The sequence below is a fragment of the Ceratotherium simum genome, chromosome 27 (genome assembly GCF_057802395.1).
Source record: "Ceratotherium simum simum isolate JZ-2026a chromosome 27, ASM5780239v1, whole genome shotgun sequence".
Lineage (NCBI taxonomy): Eukaryota > Metazoa > Chordata > Mammalia > Perissodactyla > Rhinocerotidae > Ceratotherium > Ceratotherium simum.
This window is the reverse complement of record NC_141926.1, coordinates 885,126-904,655: the sequence shown is the minus strand read 5'-3', so window position 1 is coordinate 904,655 and position 19,530 is coordinate 885,126. Positions and strand designations below refer to the sequence as shown.

Genomic DNA, 19,530 nt, shown 5'->3' with positions numbered 1-19,530 from the left:
GGGGGACCGTGGGTGACAGATGTACCACCTCCGGGTCCCACGAGGGCATGCGGGAGCCTCAACAGCACTGGGCAGATGGCAAAGGCCCAGCAAGGGCAGCTCTCCAAACCCACGCCCGACGCCGAGTCTCACACAGAGAGAGCCTGCAGCCCGGGGGGCGCCAGGAAGTGCCCGCCAGCCCCCCCTCTGCTAGACAGGCCTGGTGCCGCATTTGTGCACCCCACAGAGGCCCTCGAGGTCACGGGGAGCCCCTCAGCTGGGGGTTGGTGTCCAGCGGCTGGGAGGGGGAGACCAAGTCAGTTATGGACTGAATTGTGTCCCCAAAACGTATGTTGAAGCCCTGACCCCAGCACCTCAGAATGTGACTGTATGGGGAAATAGAGTCTTTAAAGGGGTGATTAAGTAAACTGAGGTCCTAAGGGTGGACCCTAATCCAGTCTGACTGGTGTCCTTGTGAGCGGAGGAGATGAGGACACAGACACACACAGAGGGACGGCCATGAGAGGACACAGGGAGAAGACGCCGTCTACATACCAAGGAGACAGGCCTCAGCGGAGCCAACCCTCCCACACCTGGGCCCAGGGCCACCTGATGGCCCTTCCAGGTGAAGCCAAGCCCCAGAAGGTGCCAGCGCTGGGCCCTGGACCTGACCACAGGGCCCAGGAAGTCACCTGTCCTCTAGACTTCAGAAGAGGCAGGGACTGGAAGGTTCCAGTGGGCAGGGGGGTACGGTGCGTGTGTGCATTGAATCATCTCCCAGATAAACTGGCTTCCCCGGGGAACCTATACAGGGGCACGGGCCCACTCGGTCTAATGGTCTGCTGTCACCATCTTGAGATTCCTAAGTTTTGAATAAGGGCCTGCATTTTCATTTTGCACGGGGTCCTGCAGATTCTGTAGCCATCCTGTGTGCACCCAAATCCTTGCCTCAGGCTCTGCGTTTGGGGAGACCCAAACTGGGTCAGGACCTGCTGGCCCTTTCAAGGGGAGGAACTAAGACCTCAGAGGATGGTGGCGGGGAAGGTCCTCGAGGTTGGGGGTCTGTGGGCCTTGCCTGAGCCACAGCCCCTCCCCCTCCAGGCTCTGTCCAGGCTTCATCCCACAAACACCTGCGGCCCAGCAGTGACCAAGGCGCTCTCCATGCCCTCAAAGAGCCAAAGGTAAAGGCAGACAAGTCAACAGATGATTTTAATAAAGTGCGACAGTACCACACGGGTGTGGGCGCAGTGGGGCTGTGGGCACCTGCAGGTGCCCGGCCCGGTCCGTGACAGGTGCCTGCTCCAGCGCCGGGCGCCTGCCTGCGGCCCTGGGTGCTCCCTCAGGACATGGCCCTTGCCCCCGGCCGGAGGGGACGCACAGGAGGCACGGTGGCCCCCGGGTTTGGAACAAACACGTTTATTGCAGGGAGGGCGTGCGGGTGCGGGCTCACCAGGCGAAGAGCGGCCGGCTGTCCTCCTTGGAGAGTTCGCACAGGCAGTTGAGCAGCAGCAGCGAGTCACCCAGGAACTTGGGGGGCACGATGTCGATGACCAGCTTGCGCAGGGCGGCGGGGCTGCTGTGCAGCGGGTTGGCGCGCAGGTCGGGCCGCTGCTTCAGGATGCCGTAGGTGTTGATGAGGAACTCGCTGAACACGGGGTGCACCTCGCGGTTGTAGCCCAGCTTCTCCAGGCGCGCCGTCAGCGTCAGGTAGCGGTGCGTCAGCTCGCGCAGCTTCTTCTCGTCCACGGAGCCGTCCAGGGACTTGATGGACGTCTGGGGGCACAGCGCAGGGGGCAGGTGGGGCCGGGCTGCATCGCCCGGCCATGGGAGGCCGAGGCCGAGACCCGGGGCCAGGGGGGACAGTGACCAGATTTTCAGGAATGAAGCTGCGTAGATGGGAAGCTGAGGCCCAGAGCCAAGCCCCCGACCCCGACCGAGCCAAGTCTCCCAGCCCCCTCCAATGACACTGTCAGGGACAGGAGCAGGGAGCTCCATCCCTGGCACGGAGGAGGAACCTGCCTGCCAGCACCGAGCATCAAAGCGCTCTGTGCCCCAGGGGCCACTCGAGACAGTCCCAGGGCGCAAAGCAGACGGTGCGAACAGAGGTGCTCATGGCAGAGGCTCATCACACTCCACGGCACGTGTGCCTCGGACACCCCGCAGCCACACCAGGCCTACAGCTGTGAGCACCATGGGTGACAGGGGAGCGAGGGGACCCTCTCCCTGGGCAGTGGGGGGGTTCTGGGGCAGTGAGGGGACCTGGGCAGTGAGGGGTCCTGGGGCAGGGAGTGGACAGAGGACAGGGAGGGGACCTGGGGCAAGGAAGGGACTCCAGGAATGGGGGGGGACCCAGGGAAGGGAGGGGACCCCAGGGCAGGGAGAGGACTCGGGGCAGGAAGGGGGATCCTGGGGCAGGGAGGGGACCCCAGGGAAGGGACCCAGGGCAGGGAAGAGACCCCAGGCAGGGAGGGGACTCAGGGTAGGGAGGGGACCCCGGGGCAGGGAGAGGACAGAGGGCAGGGAGGGGACCTGGGGTAAGGAAGGGAGTCCAGGAATGGGGGGACCCAGGGAAGGGAGGGGACCCCAGGGCAGGGAGAGGACTCGGGGCAGGAAGGGGGATCCTGGGGCAGGGTGGGGACCCCAGGGAAGGGACTCAGGGCAGGGAAGAGACCCCAGGCAGGGAGGGGACTCAGGGTGGGGAGGGGACCTGGGGAAAGGAGGGGACTCCGGGAACAGGGGAGACTCCGGGCAAGAAGGGGATCCCGGGGCAGGGAGGGGACCCCAGGGCAGGGGAGGTGACCGGAGACAGGGAGGGGACCCCGGGCAGGGAGGCACACCTGCTTGATCTTCTCTGGGATGTTGGACACAGTGAAGCCGTAGAGCCGGGTCACCCCCGGGAACACGAAGGCCAGGATGCGCCGGTCCAGCTGAAAGGCGATCTCCCCGACGATGCGCCCGTCCTTCTCGGTGCTGGCGAAGCTCTGGATCTCTGCGGGGAGTGGGGTCGGTGAGTCAGGCCAGGGTCGGGACACGGAGGTCAAGGGCCGCCCGGCCCCTCCTGCCTGCGCTCCAGGATCCACTTTAGGGAAAGGACGACCTAAATGCGCCGCTGTGGGTTTGGGGCGAAGGCTCTGGGGCCCCTGGCAGGCCTTCCCTAAGGCCCTGGTCATGATCGAGGTGTGGGGGCACCCTTCTCCCCCGCGCCCACTGTGGGGTGAACACAAAGTTAAAAGAAAACTGCACTTTCTATTCCCAAACGGGATAGACCTTTCCTCTCCTCCCTTTTCTTAGTGTTCTCTGAGGAACCTGTGATCCTAAGTCATTTCTCTGTCCCTTTGAGATGGATGTAAACGTTGTAAAATCCTGTTTCACAGCCCAGGATTGCTTTCCTCATCCCCCTGTCAGCAGGGAGTCTGCCCAGGCACCAGGGTCAAGGTGTGACCCCCTGCTTGTCACAGAGGCCCCACCCCCACAACCAGGTGGAGTCATGTGGGCTGGGTGGGTCCCCCACCTGCAGGCAGGTACCCGTCAACCTGGGAACACGTGTGTGATGCATGTAACTGGACAGCCTGCCCAGCTACGCAGAAGGAGAGATTCTGTTGTCTTGGCAATTTCTGCATCACGGCCACTTCACGTTTACTTGATAAGAAAACTTTCTTCCCCACGATCATGGGGAGGATTGCTGGGTTGGCAGGAGATTCCATTTAACTATTTCCCCAACGTTACCCAGGCACATCGACCACCCTTCCTTCCAAAACCTGCTTCCAAATCTCCCGAGGAGCCTCTGCTGCCATCCTAGTCATTCAGGAAACAACTGTCAATACCCTCCAAAGCCGGTGTACTCTGAACCACGCTACCGACTGTGACTGTCAGAGGCACCAGAAACTGAGAGACAGCAGAGCGAGGAAAGGTGCTTGTGGCCAGGCCGCCATGCCAACCGGGATGCCCCCCGAGAGCAGGGCTCTGGGCACCCGTGTCCCGCCCCTGCAGCTCCACAGGCCCGTCACCCCCACCATCTGCTGTGTCACCCTGAGAATGCCCATTTCTAAAGCCTTCCCTAAAGCCCCTGTGACCTTTCCAGACCTGACCATGGTCCAAACCCCCCAACAGTGTCGGCCGGGTGCAGCCCTGCTCAGTCCGTCCAGCAGGCAGGCAGTGCATGAACGGGAGGGGTGCTCTGTGTGGAGAGCCGGCTCCCAGGTCCTGCTGCCCACAACACCTGTGCCCACTGACGGGGCTCAGGCCCCCGACACCCAGGACACCCCACACGTGGAAAGGTGGGCTCTGAGTCCCACCCTTGCTGGCGGTGCTCTGTGGCCTTGGGGAGTCGCCGAGCTGTCTGAGACCAGCCCAGGAGAACTCCCTGTGCGGCCATCTGTGCAGCCGTGCTCCAGAACCAGCTCTGCCTGCGACCTCGAGCAGTTGTCCACTCTCCCGTAGCCGCATCCTGTGACTGTGCCATGTAACCACTCATCCCGGTGTCCCACCCATCACTGCTGTAGGAACCTGATGGCCACTCCTAGCACATAACGGCCAGTCAGCACGGGCCTATCAAGCCCAGGTGCCAGGCCCCCTCCATTCTGGACGGGCTGCTGCGTGGACACAGGGAACAGGCCAGGTGTGCCTGTCCCTCCACATGCTCGGCCATGCCTGTGCAGGCACTGAGCGGGGAGCGTCCAGGGACGAGGTGCATTCCGGACAGTCCAGGTCTCAGGGCAGGTGGGCTCTGCAGGTGGGCTCTGCAGGAGGCAGTGGGGCAAGGGAGAGGCCGCAGGGGTGTGGACGCCCCAGGCAGGGGGCCCACCTGAGCCACATGACCCAGAACCACAAGAAGGCCATAGGGTTGCAGGGCCCTGGGGTCGCACGGTCACAGGTGGGGAAGCAGGAGATGAGCTGGGGCAGAGGGCCAGGCTTCTGAGGGCCGAGGAGAAATGCTGGGGTGGCCCGTGGAAATGGGAGCCACAGAGGGTGTCGAGAAAGTGACCTGGTGGTCGCTCAGGCAGCTGGAGCCTCAGAACAGGCGACAGCTTCCAACGAGCCTTGGGACCTCGGGGTTAAACCAGCAAGGGAGGTTCCTAGTCGGCGTGATGGGAGCTGGAGCCTCAGAGGTATCGGTGAGGCAAGCCAGCAACCGACTGCGCTGAGGTCATGCGGACCTGGCAGCGCCTGCATCTGTTTCCTCCCTCCAGGAGCATTTTCCGGTCCTTCCGTGACTTGATTCATCCTCACAATGACCCTTCGAGGGGGCATTAGACCCCACTTACGGACAAAGGAACTGAGCCTTAGGGGACACTGCTTCCTCAATCACTCCTAAATTTTTTTGTTGAGACATAATTCACATACTATAAAATTCACTCTCTTAAAGAATGCAATTTAGCAGTTTTTACTATATTCAAAGAACTGTGCAACCATCTCCACAATCTAACTCCAAAACATTTTCATCAACAAAAAGAAAAAACCTGTACCCGTTAGCAGCCACTCACAAACCCCCTCCTCCCAACCCCAGCCCCTACAACCACTAATCCCCTGTCTGTCCCTATGGATTTATCTATTCTGAACATTTCATATAAGTGGAATCATACAGTTTGTGATCTTTTGTGTCTGGCTTTCACTCAGCATATTTTCGAGGTCCATCCATATTGTAACGTGTATCAGAACTTCATTCCTATTTATGGCTGAATACTATTCCATTGCATGGATGGACTACATTCTGCTTATCCATTCACCTGCTGACAGGCATTTGGGCTGTTCCCACTTTTTGGCTGTTATGAATAATGCTGCTATGAACATTCATATAAAAATTTTTGTGTGGACAAATGTTTTCAGTTCTTTCGGATGTACACCTAGGAACGGAATTGCTGGGACACATGCTAACTCTACGTTTAACTTTCTGAGGCACGCCCAGACCGTTCCCACAGTGGCAGTGCACGCGTGTTCCACTTTCTCCACGTCCTCGCCAACATGTGTTATTGTCCATGTTTTTCATTCCAGCCACGGGTGTGAGGTGAGTCTCACTGTGGTTTTCATTTGCACTTTGCTGATGACTGATGATACTGAGCATCTTTTCACATGCTTATTGGCCCTTTGTATATTTCCCTTGGGAAAATATCTATTCAAGTTCTTCGCCCATTTTTAATTGAATTGTTTGCCTTTTTACTGTTGAGTTGTAAGAGTTCTTTATACATTCTGGATTCTATTCCCTTATCAGAGTCATGATTTACAAATATTTTCTCCCATTCTGTGGGTTGACTTTTCACCTTCTTGAAAGGCGTTCCTTTGAAATACAAAATTCTTACTTTTGATAAAGTCCAATGTTATCTGCTTTTTCTTTTGTTGCTCATGCTTTTAGTGTCACATCCAAGAATCTATTGCCAAATCCAAGGTCATAAGATTTATCTCTATGTTTTCTTCTAAGAGTTTTATGGTTTTAGCTCTTTTAGGTCTTTTAAGTCTTCAATCCATTTTGAGTTAATTTTCATATGTGGTGTAAGGTCCGACTTCATTCTCTGCAGGGGGATAGCCACTTGTCCCAGCACCATTTCTTGAAAAGACTATTCGCTTTCCATTGAATTGTCTTGGTACATTTGTCGAACACCAAACCCATAAATTCACGTGTGTATTTTGGACTCAATTCTATTTCATCGAGCTGTACATCTGTCCTAATGACTACCACACAGTCTTGATTTCTATAGCTTTATAGTAAGTTTTGAAACCGAGAAGCGTGAGTCCTCCAATCTGGTTCTCCTTTTTCAAGATTGTTTTGCCTATTCGGGGTCCCTAGCATTTCCATCTGAATTTTAGAATCAACTTGTCAATTTCTGCAAAGCAGCCAGCTGGGATTTTGATAGGTATTGTGTTGAAACTTTTAGATCTATTTGGGGAGTTTGCCATCTTAAGGATACTAAGTCTTCTAATCCATGAACACAAGATGTTTTTCCATTTATTTACGTCTTCTTTAACTTCTTTCTACAGTGTTTTGTAGTTTCCAGTGTACTCCTTCCCTAAGCACTGTGCAAGGCTACAGAAGGTACCCAGGAATTAATACACTGCACAGAAGCAAGTTAGGGCAGATGAGGGTCATGGAGCAGCAGGGTGCAAACTCCCCCTTCTATAGTAATACATTCCTCTCATCAGGGAATCAGTTTCTCTCCCCATCCCCCGCAAAGCATAAATTAGGTAGAAGAGACAAGTTCCACCTGAGATATTCTAGAAATCATTTCTAGTCCAAACTGGGCCTTCCAAGATCCAGCCAAAAACCTATTCTTCAAAGAAAAAAGTCAATAAAATTGATAAACCTCTAGCCAGACTTATTAGGGAAAAAGAGAAAGAAGACAAAAATTAACACTATCAGAAATTAGAGATGGCAGATCCTACAGACATTAAAAGGATAATAACATAATATTAGGAACAACTTTATGCCAATAAATTTGACAACTTAGATGAAATGGGCCAATTCCTTAAAAGACACAAAACTCACTTCTGTGTGTGAACTACCAAAGCTCACCCAAGAAGAAATAGATCATTTGAATAGCCTTATGTCAACTAAGGAAACAATCTTTGGCGGGGAAACATTCCTACAAAGAAAACTCAAGGCTTAGGCGGTTTCAGTGCTGAATTTTACCAAACATCTAAGGAATAAATAATACCAATTTTATACAAACTCTTCTAGATAATTAAAGACGATGGAACACTTTCTACCTCATTCACTGAAGACAACATTAACCTGATATCAAAACCAGAAAATGACATTACAAGAAAACTGTAGACTAATATCCCTCACAGACAGCAAAAATTATTAATAAAAATTTAGCAAATTAAATCCAATAATACAAAAATGTATAATACGTAATGACCAAGTAGAGTTTATCTCAGGAATGCAAGGTTGGTTTACAGTTCAAAAATAAATCAAGGTAATTTACCATATTAACAGACTACAAATGAAAACTAAATGCTCATCTTGATAGATGCAGGAAAAGCATTCAACAAAATCCAACATCCATTCATGATAACTTTAAGCAAACTAGGAATTAAAGGGAACCTCTTCAACCTAATGAAGGGCATCTACAAAAACCTTCACTAACATCATACTTAATGGTGAGAGACTGAATGCTTTCTCCCTACATCAAGAAAAGACAAGAATCCCTACTGTTACCATTTCTATTCAACATTGTTCCAGAGGTTCTAGCCAATGCAATAAGACAAGAAAAGGAAACAAAAGGCATACACATTTGAAATGAAAAAATAAAGTTGTCTCTATTCACAAATGACATGATCATCTATCCTAAGGAATCTACATACAAAGCCACTAGAACAAATAAGTGAATTGAGTAAGTTTGCCAAATGCAAGGTTGCATTTGTCAGGGTTCTCCAGAGAAACAGAAACAGAACCAATAGGGTGTGTATATGTGTGTGTGTGTGTTTATTATAAAGAACTGGCTCATGTGATTATGGAGACTGACCAGTCCCAAGATCTGCAGGGTGAGTCAGTAAGCTGGAGGCCCAAGAGAGCTGATGATGTAGTTCCACTCCTGAGTTCAAAGGTCTGAGAACCAAAAAAACCAATGTTGGGTTCCCCTCTGAGGGCTGGCAGGGTTGAGACCCAAAAACAGCTGATGTTTCAGTTGGAGTCCAAAGGCAGTCTGGCAGGAGGAATTCTCTCTTCCTCAGGAGATGGTCAGCCGTTTTGTCCTATTCAGGCCCTCAACTGATCAGATGAGGCCCACCCAAACTAAGGAGGGCAATCTGCTTTACTCAGTCTATTAATTTAAATATTAAACTCATTCAAAAGCAGCCTCAAGGAAATACCCAGAATAATGTTTGACCAAATATCTGGGCACCTCATGGCCCAGTCAAGTTGACAAACAAAATTAACCATCATAGGAGTCAATACACAAAAATAAATTGTGTTATTATACACTAGAAACAAACAATCAGAAATTGAATTGTTAAAAACAATACTATTTATTATAGCATCAAAAATATAAAATACTAAGGCGTAAATTCAACAAAATTGAGCAAGATCTATACATAGAAAACTATAAAACATTGCTAAGAGATATTTTTAAAGACCTAAATAAATGGAGAGCTATTTAAGTGTTCACAGATCTGAAGATTCAATATAGTTAAGGTGTCATTTCTCTGAAAATTGATCTAATTAAGCTGTAGAACCAGGACAACCTCACTCAAAACCCCAACAATCTTTTTTGTAGAAATGGACAAAGTTGATTCTAAAATTCATGTGGAAACGCAAAGGACCTAGAATAGCCAGAACAACCTTGAAAAGGAGAACAAAGTTGAAGAACCTCATTTGCTGCCTTGTTATAAAGCTACCATAATTGAGACAATGTGTGTGGGAATCAACACAGATGCGGATAAATAGGACAGCATGGAGAATCTAGAAGTACATTCATACATATGTGGACAATTGGTTTTTGACAAAGTGTCCAGGCAATTCAGTGGGAAAAGGATAATCTCCTCAAACACTGGCACTGGCAGAAGTGGATATCTAATGCAAACCTCATACCCTCTACAAAAATTAACCCGAAATTGATCAGAAATGTAAATGTAAAACCTAAAACTATAAAAAACTATACAACTTCTAAAGGAACACATTGGAAACAATCTTTGTGACCTTGAGTTTTGCAAAGATTTCTTAAATAGGACACAAAAAGCATAAACTATATAAAAGAAAAAATCAATAAACTAGACTTCATTACATAGTTTGCGCTTCAAAAAACACTGTTATGAAAATGGAAAAGCCACAGAATTGGAGATCATATTTGCAAAACATATAACTAAAAAAGGACTTGCATCCAGAATACATAAAGAACTCTTACAACTTGATCTTAGGAAGATAAGCAACTCAATTTTTTTTTTTTTATAATTTTATTTATTTATTTATTTTTCCCCCAAAGCCCCAGTAGACAGCTGTTTGTCATAGGTGCACATTCTTCTAGTTGCTGTATGTGGGACGCAGCCTCAGCATGGCTGGAGAAGCAGTGCGTCTGTGCGCGCCTGGGATCCGAACCCAGGCCACCTGCATCAGAGCGCACACACTTAACCGCTAAGCCACGGGGCCGGCCCTCAATTTTTTTTTTAATGGGCAACAGATTTGAACAGACACAGCCCAGGACCCTGGCCTCCCAGCCTCACTCTGCTCCCTCTGTGTGGCTGGATGGAGAAGTTCTGCCCAGCAGGGCCACCCAAACCTGCCCTCCTCTACTGCCGGCCACCCACCCCGTGCCTGCCCCAGTGCCCCTTGCCTGGCGGTTACCGTTCAGGTAGTAGCTCCTCCTGGTCCTGTCCCCGCAGGGCAGGCTGCTCTCCGAGAAGCACACCTTCTTGGGCCGTACCATCTCCCTGGGCTCCAGCAGGGCCTTGTCCACCAGCGGGTCCTGCAAGGGGCTCAGGAGCGAGGACAGCTTCCTGTCAGTGCCACGGGGTGCACGCAGCTCCGGGGGGCTGAGGAAAGCCTTGAAGGGCGCCTGGGAGGAGGTGGCACAGCCGGGGGAGGTGTCATCTTCGCTGGAGAGGGGCGCATGCGAGCACAGCAGATCCTCTAGGGAGGAGGTCTGCAGCTGGGAGGGCGCTTCAGGGACACTGGCAAACCTTCCAAAATCTGCAACTGCGACAGGGAGGAAAGGGACAAGAAGTCAGTCTGCTGTTCCTAAAACACCTCCGAGAAATGTAGAGAACACTCAAGAACACTCGCAGGCCCACCCAAGGCTCTGACACCTGCCCGCACTCCCCCCTGCTTCAGAGCCCTCCCCTTCCCCCGGAGAAGGTGATGGATGCGGGTGCAGCAGCCGTGTGCGCCATCCCCTGTTCAAGGAAGCTATCAGCCTTGGGGTTATGGGCACAGTGAGTGTGCGTCCCCGCACACACTTCCCACCCATCTGTGCATCCACGCACAATATAATCGACAGTGACTTTTATATGCTTTTTACATTTTAAATAAATGAGATCATCCTCTCCATGTTTTATTCTGCAACATACCTTTTTGCTGCAGCGTTATCTTTTTTGAGATTTACCCATGTTCATTCACTTGGTAGCTGCGTGGTTCATTTAATCATTTCTTGGCACATGTGTGCATGCATGTGCACGCACACATGCACACACAGCAATTTATTTATCCATTGCCCTATTGATGCACGTGGGGCTGTTTCCAGGTTTCCTTATAAAAGCAACGCTGTCATCGGCATCCCTTGATGCCTCCTTGCTCACAGCAGTACCTTCTGCTGTCCACACCTGGGCTCAGGTGTGTGCATGTTTAACTTTCCTTGCTTTCTACGACAGCGGTGGCAGTTCCCTGCCTGCCAGCGGCCTCCGACACCACACTCGTATCAGGCCTCAGTATTTGTAGACCAGGCTGACGACGACACATGGCTTTTCCCTAATCCCTGGGACGGCAAACGTCTTTCCCTGTGTTCATTGGCTTCTCGGGTTTCCATTCTGTGAATTACCTGTGCCTTTTCTGTGCTCATTTTTCTGGTTGGGTAGTCTTTTAAAATTATTTCTGGTAGTTCCTTTTGTATTCTGCATACAAATTCCTAGTTGATAAAATGTGTTGCTTATATTTAAATCTTTTTTATGGTGACTCTTGTCATGCAGAATTTTTAAAATTTTAATGTGAATTTAACTTATCGATTCTTTTGTGGTTTACGAAATCCTTTTCTACCCTCATGTCATGAATTTGCTTTCCTAGCAATAAGGCAAATATATATTTGAGAAAGTGTTTTTTAAGAGCTATATTGAAAAACTGTATCCTAAAATGTGCCTACTCAGGAGCCAACTTATCCCCCTCCAGCAATGCTTTCCCAGAAAAAACCTTCATGAGAAGGAGAGGCAGCACTGTGTGTCCTGCCCCACCTGCCCACATGGCCAGCACAGTCTGTTGGTGGCCCCGCTCAGGGCCTCACAGCCTCCCACCCCAGCCAACCACATGGCCCAGAAACTGTCCACAGAACACCTTTCCAGAATTCACCACACTTGAGGCATCAAAAAGCCCCCAGGGCCGGCCTGGTGGTGTAGCAGTTAAGTTCACGCGCTCTGCTTTGGCTGCCTGGGGTTCACAGGTTCGGATCCCAGGCGCAGACTGACGCACCGCTTGTCAGGCCATGCTGTGGTGGCATCCCACATAAAGTAGAGGAAGATGGGCACAAATGTTAGCCCAGGGCCAGTCTTCCTCAGCAAAAAAGAGGAGGATTAGCAGCAGATGTTAGCTCAGGGCTAATCCTCCTCACCAAAAAAAAAAAAAGGAAAAAAAATGTCCCCAGGCTTGGGTTCCTCCTCTGGCTGGCCAGAGGAGGCTGGAGCCCTGTGCTCAGGACACAAACATTCGGGGAAGGTGGCTGTCCCAGCAGCAGGGCGAGGCCGACAGCCCACGTCAGGGAGTTGGGGACCTGTCGCCTGTTTTAAAGGGGTTTTTGTGGTGGTCAGGAGGGTATGGGCTTCACTTTCAGCTTCTATTTGGTGAATTGTGATCCCCTCTGTTACCCCCAAGCCTTCAATAAAGTTGTGTTAAACATTAAAAAAAAAATTTTTAATCCTCCATCAAGTCCAAAAAGTAGGTATATTTTCAGGCCACATTATAATAAAACTATAAATGAATAACAAGAGTCAATAGAAAACCCTGTCTCCTCAGAATTAAAAGCATTCTCCTAAGTAATGATCAGATCAAGGAAGAAATAAAAATAAGAAAAAATGATTATTGAGAAATAACGAAAATCAGAACACTATATATTAAGATATCAGTACATTTAAAACTGTAGTTAGAGTGAAATTAGTAACTTAAATCCTTTAATTACTTTTTTAAAATCACCAAAAAATTAAATATTCAAATCAAGATCTGAGGAGGAACTCTTAAGGAAAGCAAAAGTTATAAAACAATGAAAATGACAGCAGAACTGGAAGGGAAACAGCTCTCTGGAAAGTCAATAAGATAGCAAAACTGGAAAGCTACATTAAAGAAACAGAAAACATCAAGGAATAAAGTTGAAAATGAGAAAAGTGATATAAGAATGACTAGGAAGGGGCCGGCCCCGTGGCACAAGCGGTTAAGTGCGTGAGCTCTGCTGCGGCGGCCCGGGGTTCGCTGGTTCAGATCCCAGGCGCGCACTGACGCACCGCTTGTCAAGCCATGCTGTGGCAGCGTCCCATATAAAGCAGAGGAAGATGGGCATGGATGTTAGTCCAGGGCCAGTCTTCCTCAGCAAAAAAAAAAGAGGAGGAAGAGGAGGATTGCCAGATGTTAGCTCAGGGCCGATCTTCCTCACACACACAAAAGAATGACTAGAAAGAACACAGTTACATTATAAAAGACTATTATATACAACCATATATTAATTGAAAATCTCAACGAAAGGAGAACTCTTCTGGGAAGTTATTTTTAAATGACTCAATAAGAAGTAGAAAATCTAAACGGACCAATAAGCAAGAAGAAAAATCCAGAAGTTAGAAAACAACTATGCTGCAAAGGACTGCAGGCCTGGGTGAGTTCTTTCAAGTTCCTGGACAATTCATAATCCCTATGTGTTGGGCCGGCCCCATGGCTTAGCAGTTAAGTGCATGTGCTCCGCTGCTGGCGGCCCGGGTTCGGATCCCGGGCGCGCACCGACGCACTGCTTCTCTGGCCATGCTGAGGCCGTGTCCCACATACAGCAACTAGAAGGATGTGCAGCTATGACATACAACTATCTACTGGGGCTTTGGGGGAAGAAAATAAATAAATAAAATCATAATCCCTATGTGACGTAAGTGAGGGTAGAACCCGGAAACCTGAGAAGATGCTTGATTAAGGTCATGAATCTGTCACAGCTCTGATATCAGATCCTTGCGATGTAACCACAGCCAGAAAACCGCAGCCCAGACTCAGCAGGAGCAGAGCCCAGAAAGCCTGGGCGAAGCCACCTCCAGAGCAGCCACAGCCCGAGCCGGAGCCACAGGGTCTCTCAGTGGAGGTGCAACAAGACCCCGAAGACCAGCCACGGAAGCAGCCGAGGTCACCTCCACCAATGCCGAAACAAGGTCACCAAAATTTAACAAAATGGGCCATTTCTCAATTTTTTTCTTCTTTAAAAGTAAGGCCTGGGCCGGCCCTGTGGCTTAGCAGTTAAATGCGCGCGCTCCGCTACTGGTGGCCCAGGTTCGGATCCCGGGCGCGCACCGACGCACAGCTTCTCCGGCCATGCCGAGGCCGCGTCCCACATACAGCAACTAGAAGGATGTGCAGCTATGACATACAACTATCTACTGGGGCTTTAGGGAAAAAAGGGGGGAGGATTGGCAATAGATGTTAGCTCAGAGCCCGTCTTCCTCAGCAAAAAGAGGAGGATTAGCACGGATGTTAGCTCAGGGCTGATCTTCCTCACAAAAAAAAAAAAAATGTAAGGCCTGGAAGGACTCTTCCTCAGCACCCAGCCTGCATGTCCCCCACCCCTGGGCAGGCAGGGCCATCACTGCCCACTGCCTACCAAGAAGACAGGGGGCAGGTGCCGAAGCCAGGGGTCTGAGAATTCTCAGGAATAAAGACGAGAGTAACAAGTACATGCACTGTCGATCTCATTTAAAACGCTCACTTGTAAACGATGCACTCGCAGACAGAAAGCATGGGAGAATACAAACGGCTTATGAAGTGGCCAGATATAGGACAGAGGATGGATATTTACAAATCAACAGCTTTCGAAACACATCAACACTGAGGGCTCTAAAATACAATGGAAAAGAAATCTCATCTGTAACTGGAACAAATAACATAAAGTGCTCCAGGAATAAACTTATTAATAAATGTGAAAGATTTATATGTGGGATAGCTAAAGAGACTTGAAGAAACTGGGAGCAAAAATAGGTTAATATAGCTGCAATGGATGTAATCATCCCCTGGGTGTAGGGAAGAATAAACAGATAAAAACACCATAGAAAAATGTAAGAAAAAGAAATAAGGCGAAAAAAAATTACAGCTGCTTTCTGAGTCAGAGATTCTACTTTTAGGAAACACATGCTAAGGAAATAACCCTAAACATAAAATTCTTTTTGCTGTGTTATTTACCTCACGGTAAGAAAGAACTGTGATTTCAAACATGAGGTGAAGAGTTCATTAAATTGTAGTTCATCTGATTTTTGGAGTATCACACAACCATTTAAAAACATATTTATAACAACACAGAAACAACCGTATCGTGATGTTCAAGGGAAAGAGGCAGAGAGTCGTCCATAGAGAAGACCAAACTCTGCTTACAACCATCGGATCCTCCACCCAGAACAACAAGGAGCCCCCAGCACTGAGGGTCCTGGTCTGTGATGCGCCCGGCGATGTGTGGGGACCAGACCATCTGCAGGGAAGTGGCAGAGAGGCCCCAGAAGGGACAGGGCCAGGAGGGCAGAAGGGGAGCCTGCTGCTCCCTCTGGTCCCTTTGAAAATACATCACATGCTCGAAAACCCAAGGGAAGGCAGCAGCCCCAGAAGACCCTGGCAGGAGGCCTCGCTCATCCTTCCGCAGGAACAGACACGGCTGTTTCCTGATGCTGGATGTTGGGAAGGTGCCAGGAGGCACCCTGCTCCACTGTTGGCAGAGTGTAGAGGCCACAGTTTTTTACGGGGCATTTGGGGTTTGGAGAACATTTACCAGTGACTGTGTAAACATTTCAACTGCACACAGCCATCGACCCAAGGATTTCCCGGCAGTCACCCTGCAGAGGTCACAGAGGCACATGTGAGGCCGTCTGTGGTCACAGAGAGAGGGAAGGGCGCTGCCTGTCGTGAGGTCCAGGCTGAAGGAGTGGTGGGGAACCCACATGGCACAGTCTGCTCTCTGCGGTAAAGCGTGTTCCGTGATCTACAGAAGAGGACCGATGGGCAACAATGGTGAGGTGGACGGTCAGGGCAGCATCAAAGTGGAGAAGACCTGCATCCCGCTTAGGTAAACCAAACAGATCCCTAGATACACACATGAACGGCCGGCCACCAGAAATTTCAGAGAGAAACCCAAGAAGATGTTGACCGTGGCTGCCTTTGGGGGTGGGGCCGGGAGCGCGGCTCAGCCTTAAATGTTATGTACTCCTGGGGCATTTGTAAGTTTACCGTGAGCACATGCTGTTGAATAAGAAAAACAGTTTTTAAAGTACATCCTGTCTTGAAGGCAGACGCTAAGGGACGGTGGGCAACGTGAGCCGTTGCTGTGCGGTGGCTCCCGTTTACAGACTTCTGCAGCTTGTGCAAGAACTCCTGCTGGTTCTCCAAACTCCAGTCCCAAGGCCAAGGCTTCACCCTCTGCAGGAGGCTGAGGGTTGGGGCCAGGCCTGAACGCAGCATCCCAGAGCCCCAGGGAAGGGGGGTGGCCCTGAGGATGGCTGGGGCCCATGCTGACCTCGGCCCACACCCTGCAGCTGGGACTCCGAGGCCTCTTGGTGGAAGGCTTGGTGGCCTTGGGCTGCAGCTCCTCCTAAGACCGATGTCCGGCAAGATCTGGGCTTGCCCACAGGCAGGGGGTGCAGACCACAATCCGGGAGACTCAGCCCCAAGTCAGACTCTGACAAGGGTCCCTCTAGGAACAGCCCAGCCTGAGCAAGGTCCACCTTTCAGACCAGGCGCAGCAGCGAGTTGAGGGAGGGCCCCGCCCTGACTCAATTCTTGGGATGAAGGACAACAAAGGAGAATAAGGCACGTGACTCTTGGCAGCTGTCACAGTGCCGTTGTCACATGCTACTTGGGGACAAGTGCCTCTTGCAGCCACTGCACAACATCCCCAGTGGCCTGAGAAGGCAGCACTGACCCTTTGCAGTATCTCACACCTGGGACACAGCACCGTGAGGCCAGGCCCTCCTCAGCAAGCATCCAGTGACAAGCGTGTGCCTTGGCCGCTGGTGGGAGCTCAGGACATGGGGCCTCCAGCTGCCCGGGTCCTGGGGACTCAGGTTTCCCTGGCTGCCCCTTCTGGCATGTCACTCTCCTCTTCCTGCCATCCCCCCATGAGGACCCCCTGCTTGTCCGAGCTCCCTCTTCAAGGTCCCCCTTGAGGTTGAAGGTGTCGAGATGACAGGAAGGACCCTGGCACCCTGGGGGCACGCTCGCTCACAGGTTTGTGCCCATGAGCTCCATGCAGGGGCTAGAGAGTGACAGCCACCTCCCACGTGTGCCTTCCACACTGGCCGTGCTTGCTCAGAGGCGGTGGCAGGCGTTCACATGGACTCTGGGAAGTGACCACACCCAACGCAGGTCCCAGCAGCCAGTCTCTGGAGCATCCCAGGCATCCCACTGGTCAATCGGCAGCAGCTTTGGAAAGAGCCTCAACAACGGAAAAACATTTCACAGCCCGGTCGAGGGGCTCCTCCTTCCAGATGGCAGGTCCGCAGGGCATTGGCGAGGGCTTCCACTCCACCACCGCGATCACACAGGCTGCCGTGTTTAGGGGCCACTGAGCTCGCTTGGTCACAGGGCTCCTCGGGCAGCACCGGAGCAGAGGTTCCATCCACTGTCCACATCCATACCACTCAAAGACCAAGGTCATGCCCATCAACTGTGCCCTAAGTCATACTTTCCAGGTATGAAAAGAGAACATTTTCACGAGAATGTTTAAAACAGAACCAACTACTTTGTAGAAAGTAGTCAAAGCCTATTTTTTCTGTAAAAAGTCATAGAATGTTGGAGTGGATACTACATGGTGAGCTGGATCACGGCTCCACGCTCACTTCTTCCCAAGGCAGGGGCCTCGGCAGGGCCGCCCACCGTGGGTGGCTGCTTGACCTACTTTGGTTGATGGCGTGTGAGCAGGTGAGACACAGCAGAGGCTCAAAGCTAGTGCCGTTGGCACATCTGCTCCCACCGGGAGACAAGCTTGCCCAGGCCAGCCCGCTGATCCCAGGAGAAGAGAGACGCGTGCAGCAGAGCAAGCTGCCCAGCCGGCCCGGCCTAGCTGGGCTGACCTGGGTGGACCTGGAGACCTGGGAGATTACGTGCGTCCTGTTTTAACCACGGTGGCAGCACCTCTGTGGCTGTCACTGATGGACACACCCACCAGCTCAAGTGGCTGACCACCCCCCCACCCCATTTTCGAGGCGTGGACTTCGAGGCCCAGAGAGAAGGGCCTTCCCTGAGGGCGCAGAGCAGAATGGGCACCTCGCTCTCGGTCTACTCAGACCCAAGGGAACGGAAGGGTGCCCGGGACCCCTGGTCTGCCAGCAGGGCCCTGCCACCCTGGCCTGCAGCCTCACCTGCACTGGTGGGGGAACAGTCCTCAGGGTAGGCGGGCGCCTTGGGGAGGAGGAGGTCGCGGCTCCCGCGGCTGCAGCTCTCCTGGCAGCTCTCGCTGAGCAGGCGCCGCAGCATCTGGTTCTCCTTCATGAGGCGCACCTGCTTCTTCAGGTCTGCGTTCTCGCTCATCAGCCTGTTCATCAGCTGGCTCCCCTCAGCCATGGCCACGTCCTCGGTGCTCACGTGTGGGCCCGTGGCCCCATGGAGGTGGAAATCCAGAGCCACGGAGGCTCCAGGAACAGCCCAAGAGCCCGGAGTTCCACGGCCTCCCGGCCTTCCGCGGCCTTGTGATGTCGCCCTTAAAGAGGCGGCGCCCTGGCCCCGCGACCCCCAGCTTCCCCACCCCACAGACGCCTCTGGGCCGCACCCACCAGGCAGATGCAGAGAAGGCGGAGAAGATGCCAAGTGTGGGTGCCGAGGGGAAGACAAGGAGGGGATGTGAGGAGTGCGGACAGTACAAATTCTAGATGGGTGCCTGAGACGCTCACGTGGAGGGCTGCCCAGCAGAGGGAACGGCACATGACAAGGCCCAAGACAGGAATGTTCCAGCACGTTCTAGGAACAGCCAGAACACTGGGCTGAAGGAGGTGTCGGCCACGCTGTGTGGAGTTGCAGGCTTAGTGGGGACTCTGCCTTTACTCTGAGCAACTCGTGGAGCTGCCCCCCGGGGTGCCATCGGCCCTCCCGCCACGAGGGAGGCTTCCCAACTCCATGGGGCCAGCAGGGCTCTCAGAGGCTGGCAGGTTGGGTCCCCCAGAACCCGGGCAGGTGTCTGGGGTGAAGACATTTATCAGGGCACGCCCCTGGCACACACACTTGAGGAAGGAGGGAGCCGTGGGGGCAGAGGGAGACAAGCTCAGGAGGGCTCCGCAGGGACTGGCAGTTAGCCGCCTGCTGAGCGCACTCCCCTCATGAAAAGGGTCCCAGCATTTCAGCGCCCCCAAACGGACTGCGAGCGCTGAGTATCTGGGACACTGACCATGCCTGGACCCAACCAAAGACCCCCTGGACCAGGGCACGAGGGCCGTCAGGACCAATCACCCACAGACCTGTGGCCCCCAGAGTCCCACCCAAGTGCGGATTTCAGTCCTCGGTCAGTGTGACCACCATGCACCCCACCCCAACTCCCCGCTCTTCCAACTGACCACTCAGCAAGGAAAACAAACTCAGTGCTGTTTCCTGGCTCTGACGGTCTTGGTTTTGCTTTTTGGCAGCCGTGAAGCAAGAGATGGGTCATCTCCTGATCCTTGTGAGAAGGGACGTAGTCCAAAACTGGAACCAGCATGTCCTTAATCCCTTTCAGC

General features: G+C 51.9%; 1 protein-coding gene across 2 annotated transcripts; it reads right to left on the bottom strand.

Annotated features, from left to right (window-relative positions):
* Positions 1-1,150: 1,150 nt before the first annotated feature.
* SPATC1L (spermatogenesis and centriole associated 1 like) lies at positions 1,151-18,469 on the bottom strand. Of its 2 annotated transcripts, none has more exons than XM_004429679.3 (4): positions 18,187-18,403; positions 10,253-10,603; positions 2,817-2,968; positions 1,151-1,752 (listed from the first exon to the last, which is right to left on the bottom strand). In XM_004429679.3, exons 1-4 carry the CDS (start codon positions 18,386-18,388, stop codon positions 1,426-1,428), a joined length of 1,032 nt encoding a protein of 343 aa, XP_004429736.1. In that variant the 5' UTR covers positions 18,389-18,403; the 3' UTR covers positions 1,151-1,425. The 2 variants fall into 2 exon arrangements, with proteins under 2 accessions (XP_004429736.1, XP_087274356.1); XM_087418230.1 differs by having other exon boundaries at positions 1,153-1,752; positions 2,817-3,034; positions 10,235-10,603; positions 18,187-18,469.
* Positions 18,470-19,530: the final 1,061 nt, after the last annotated feature.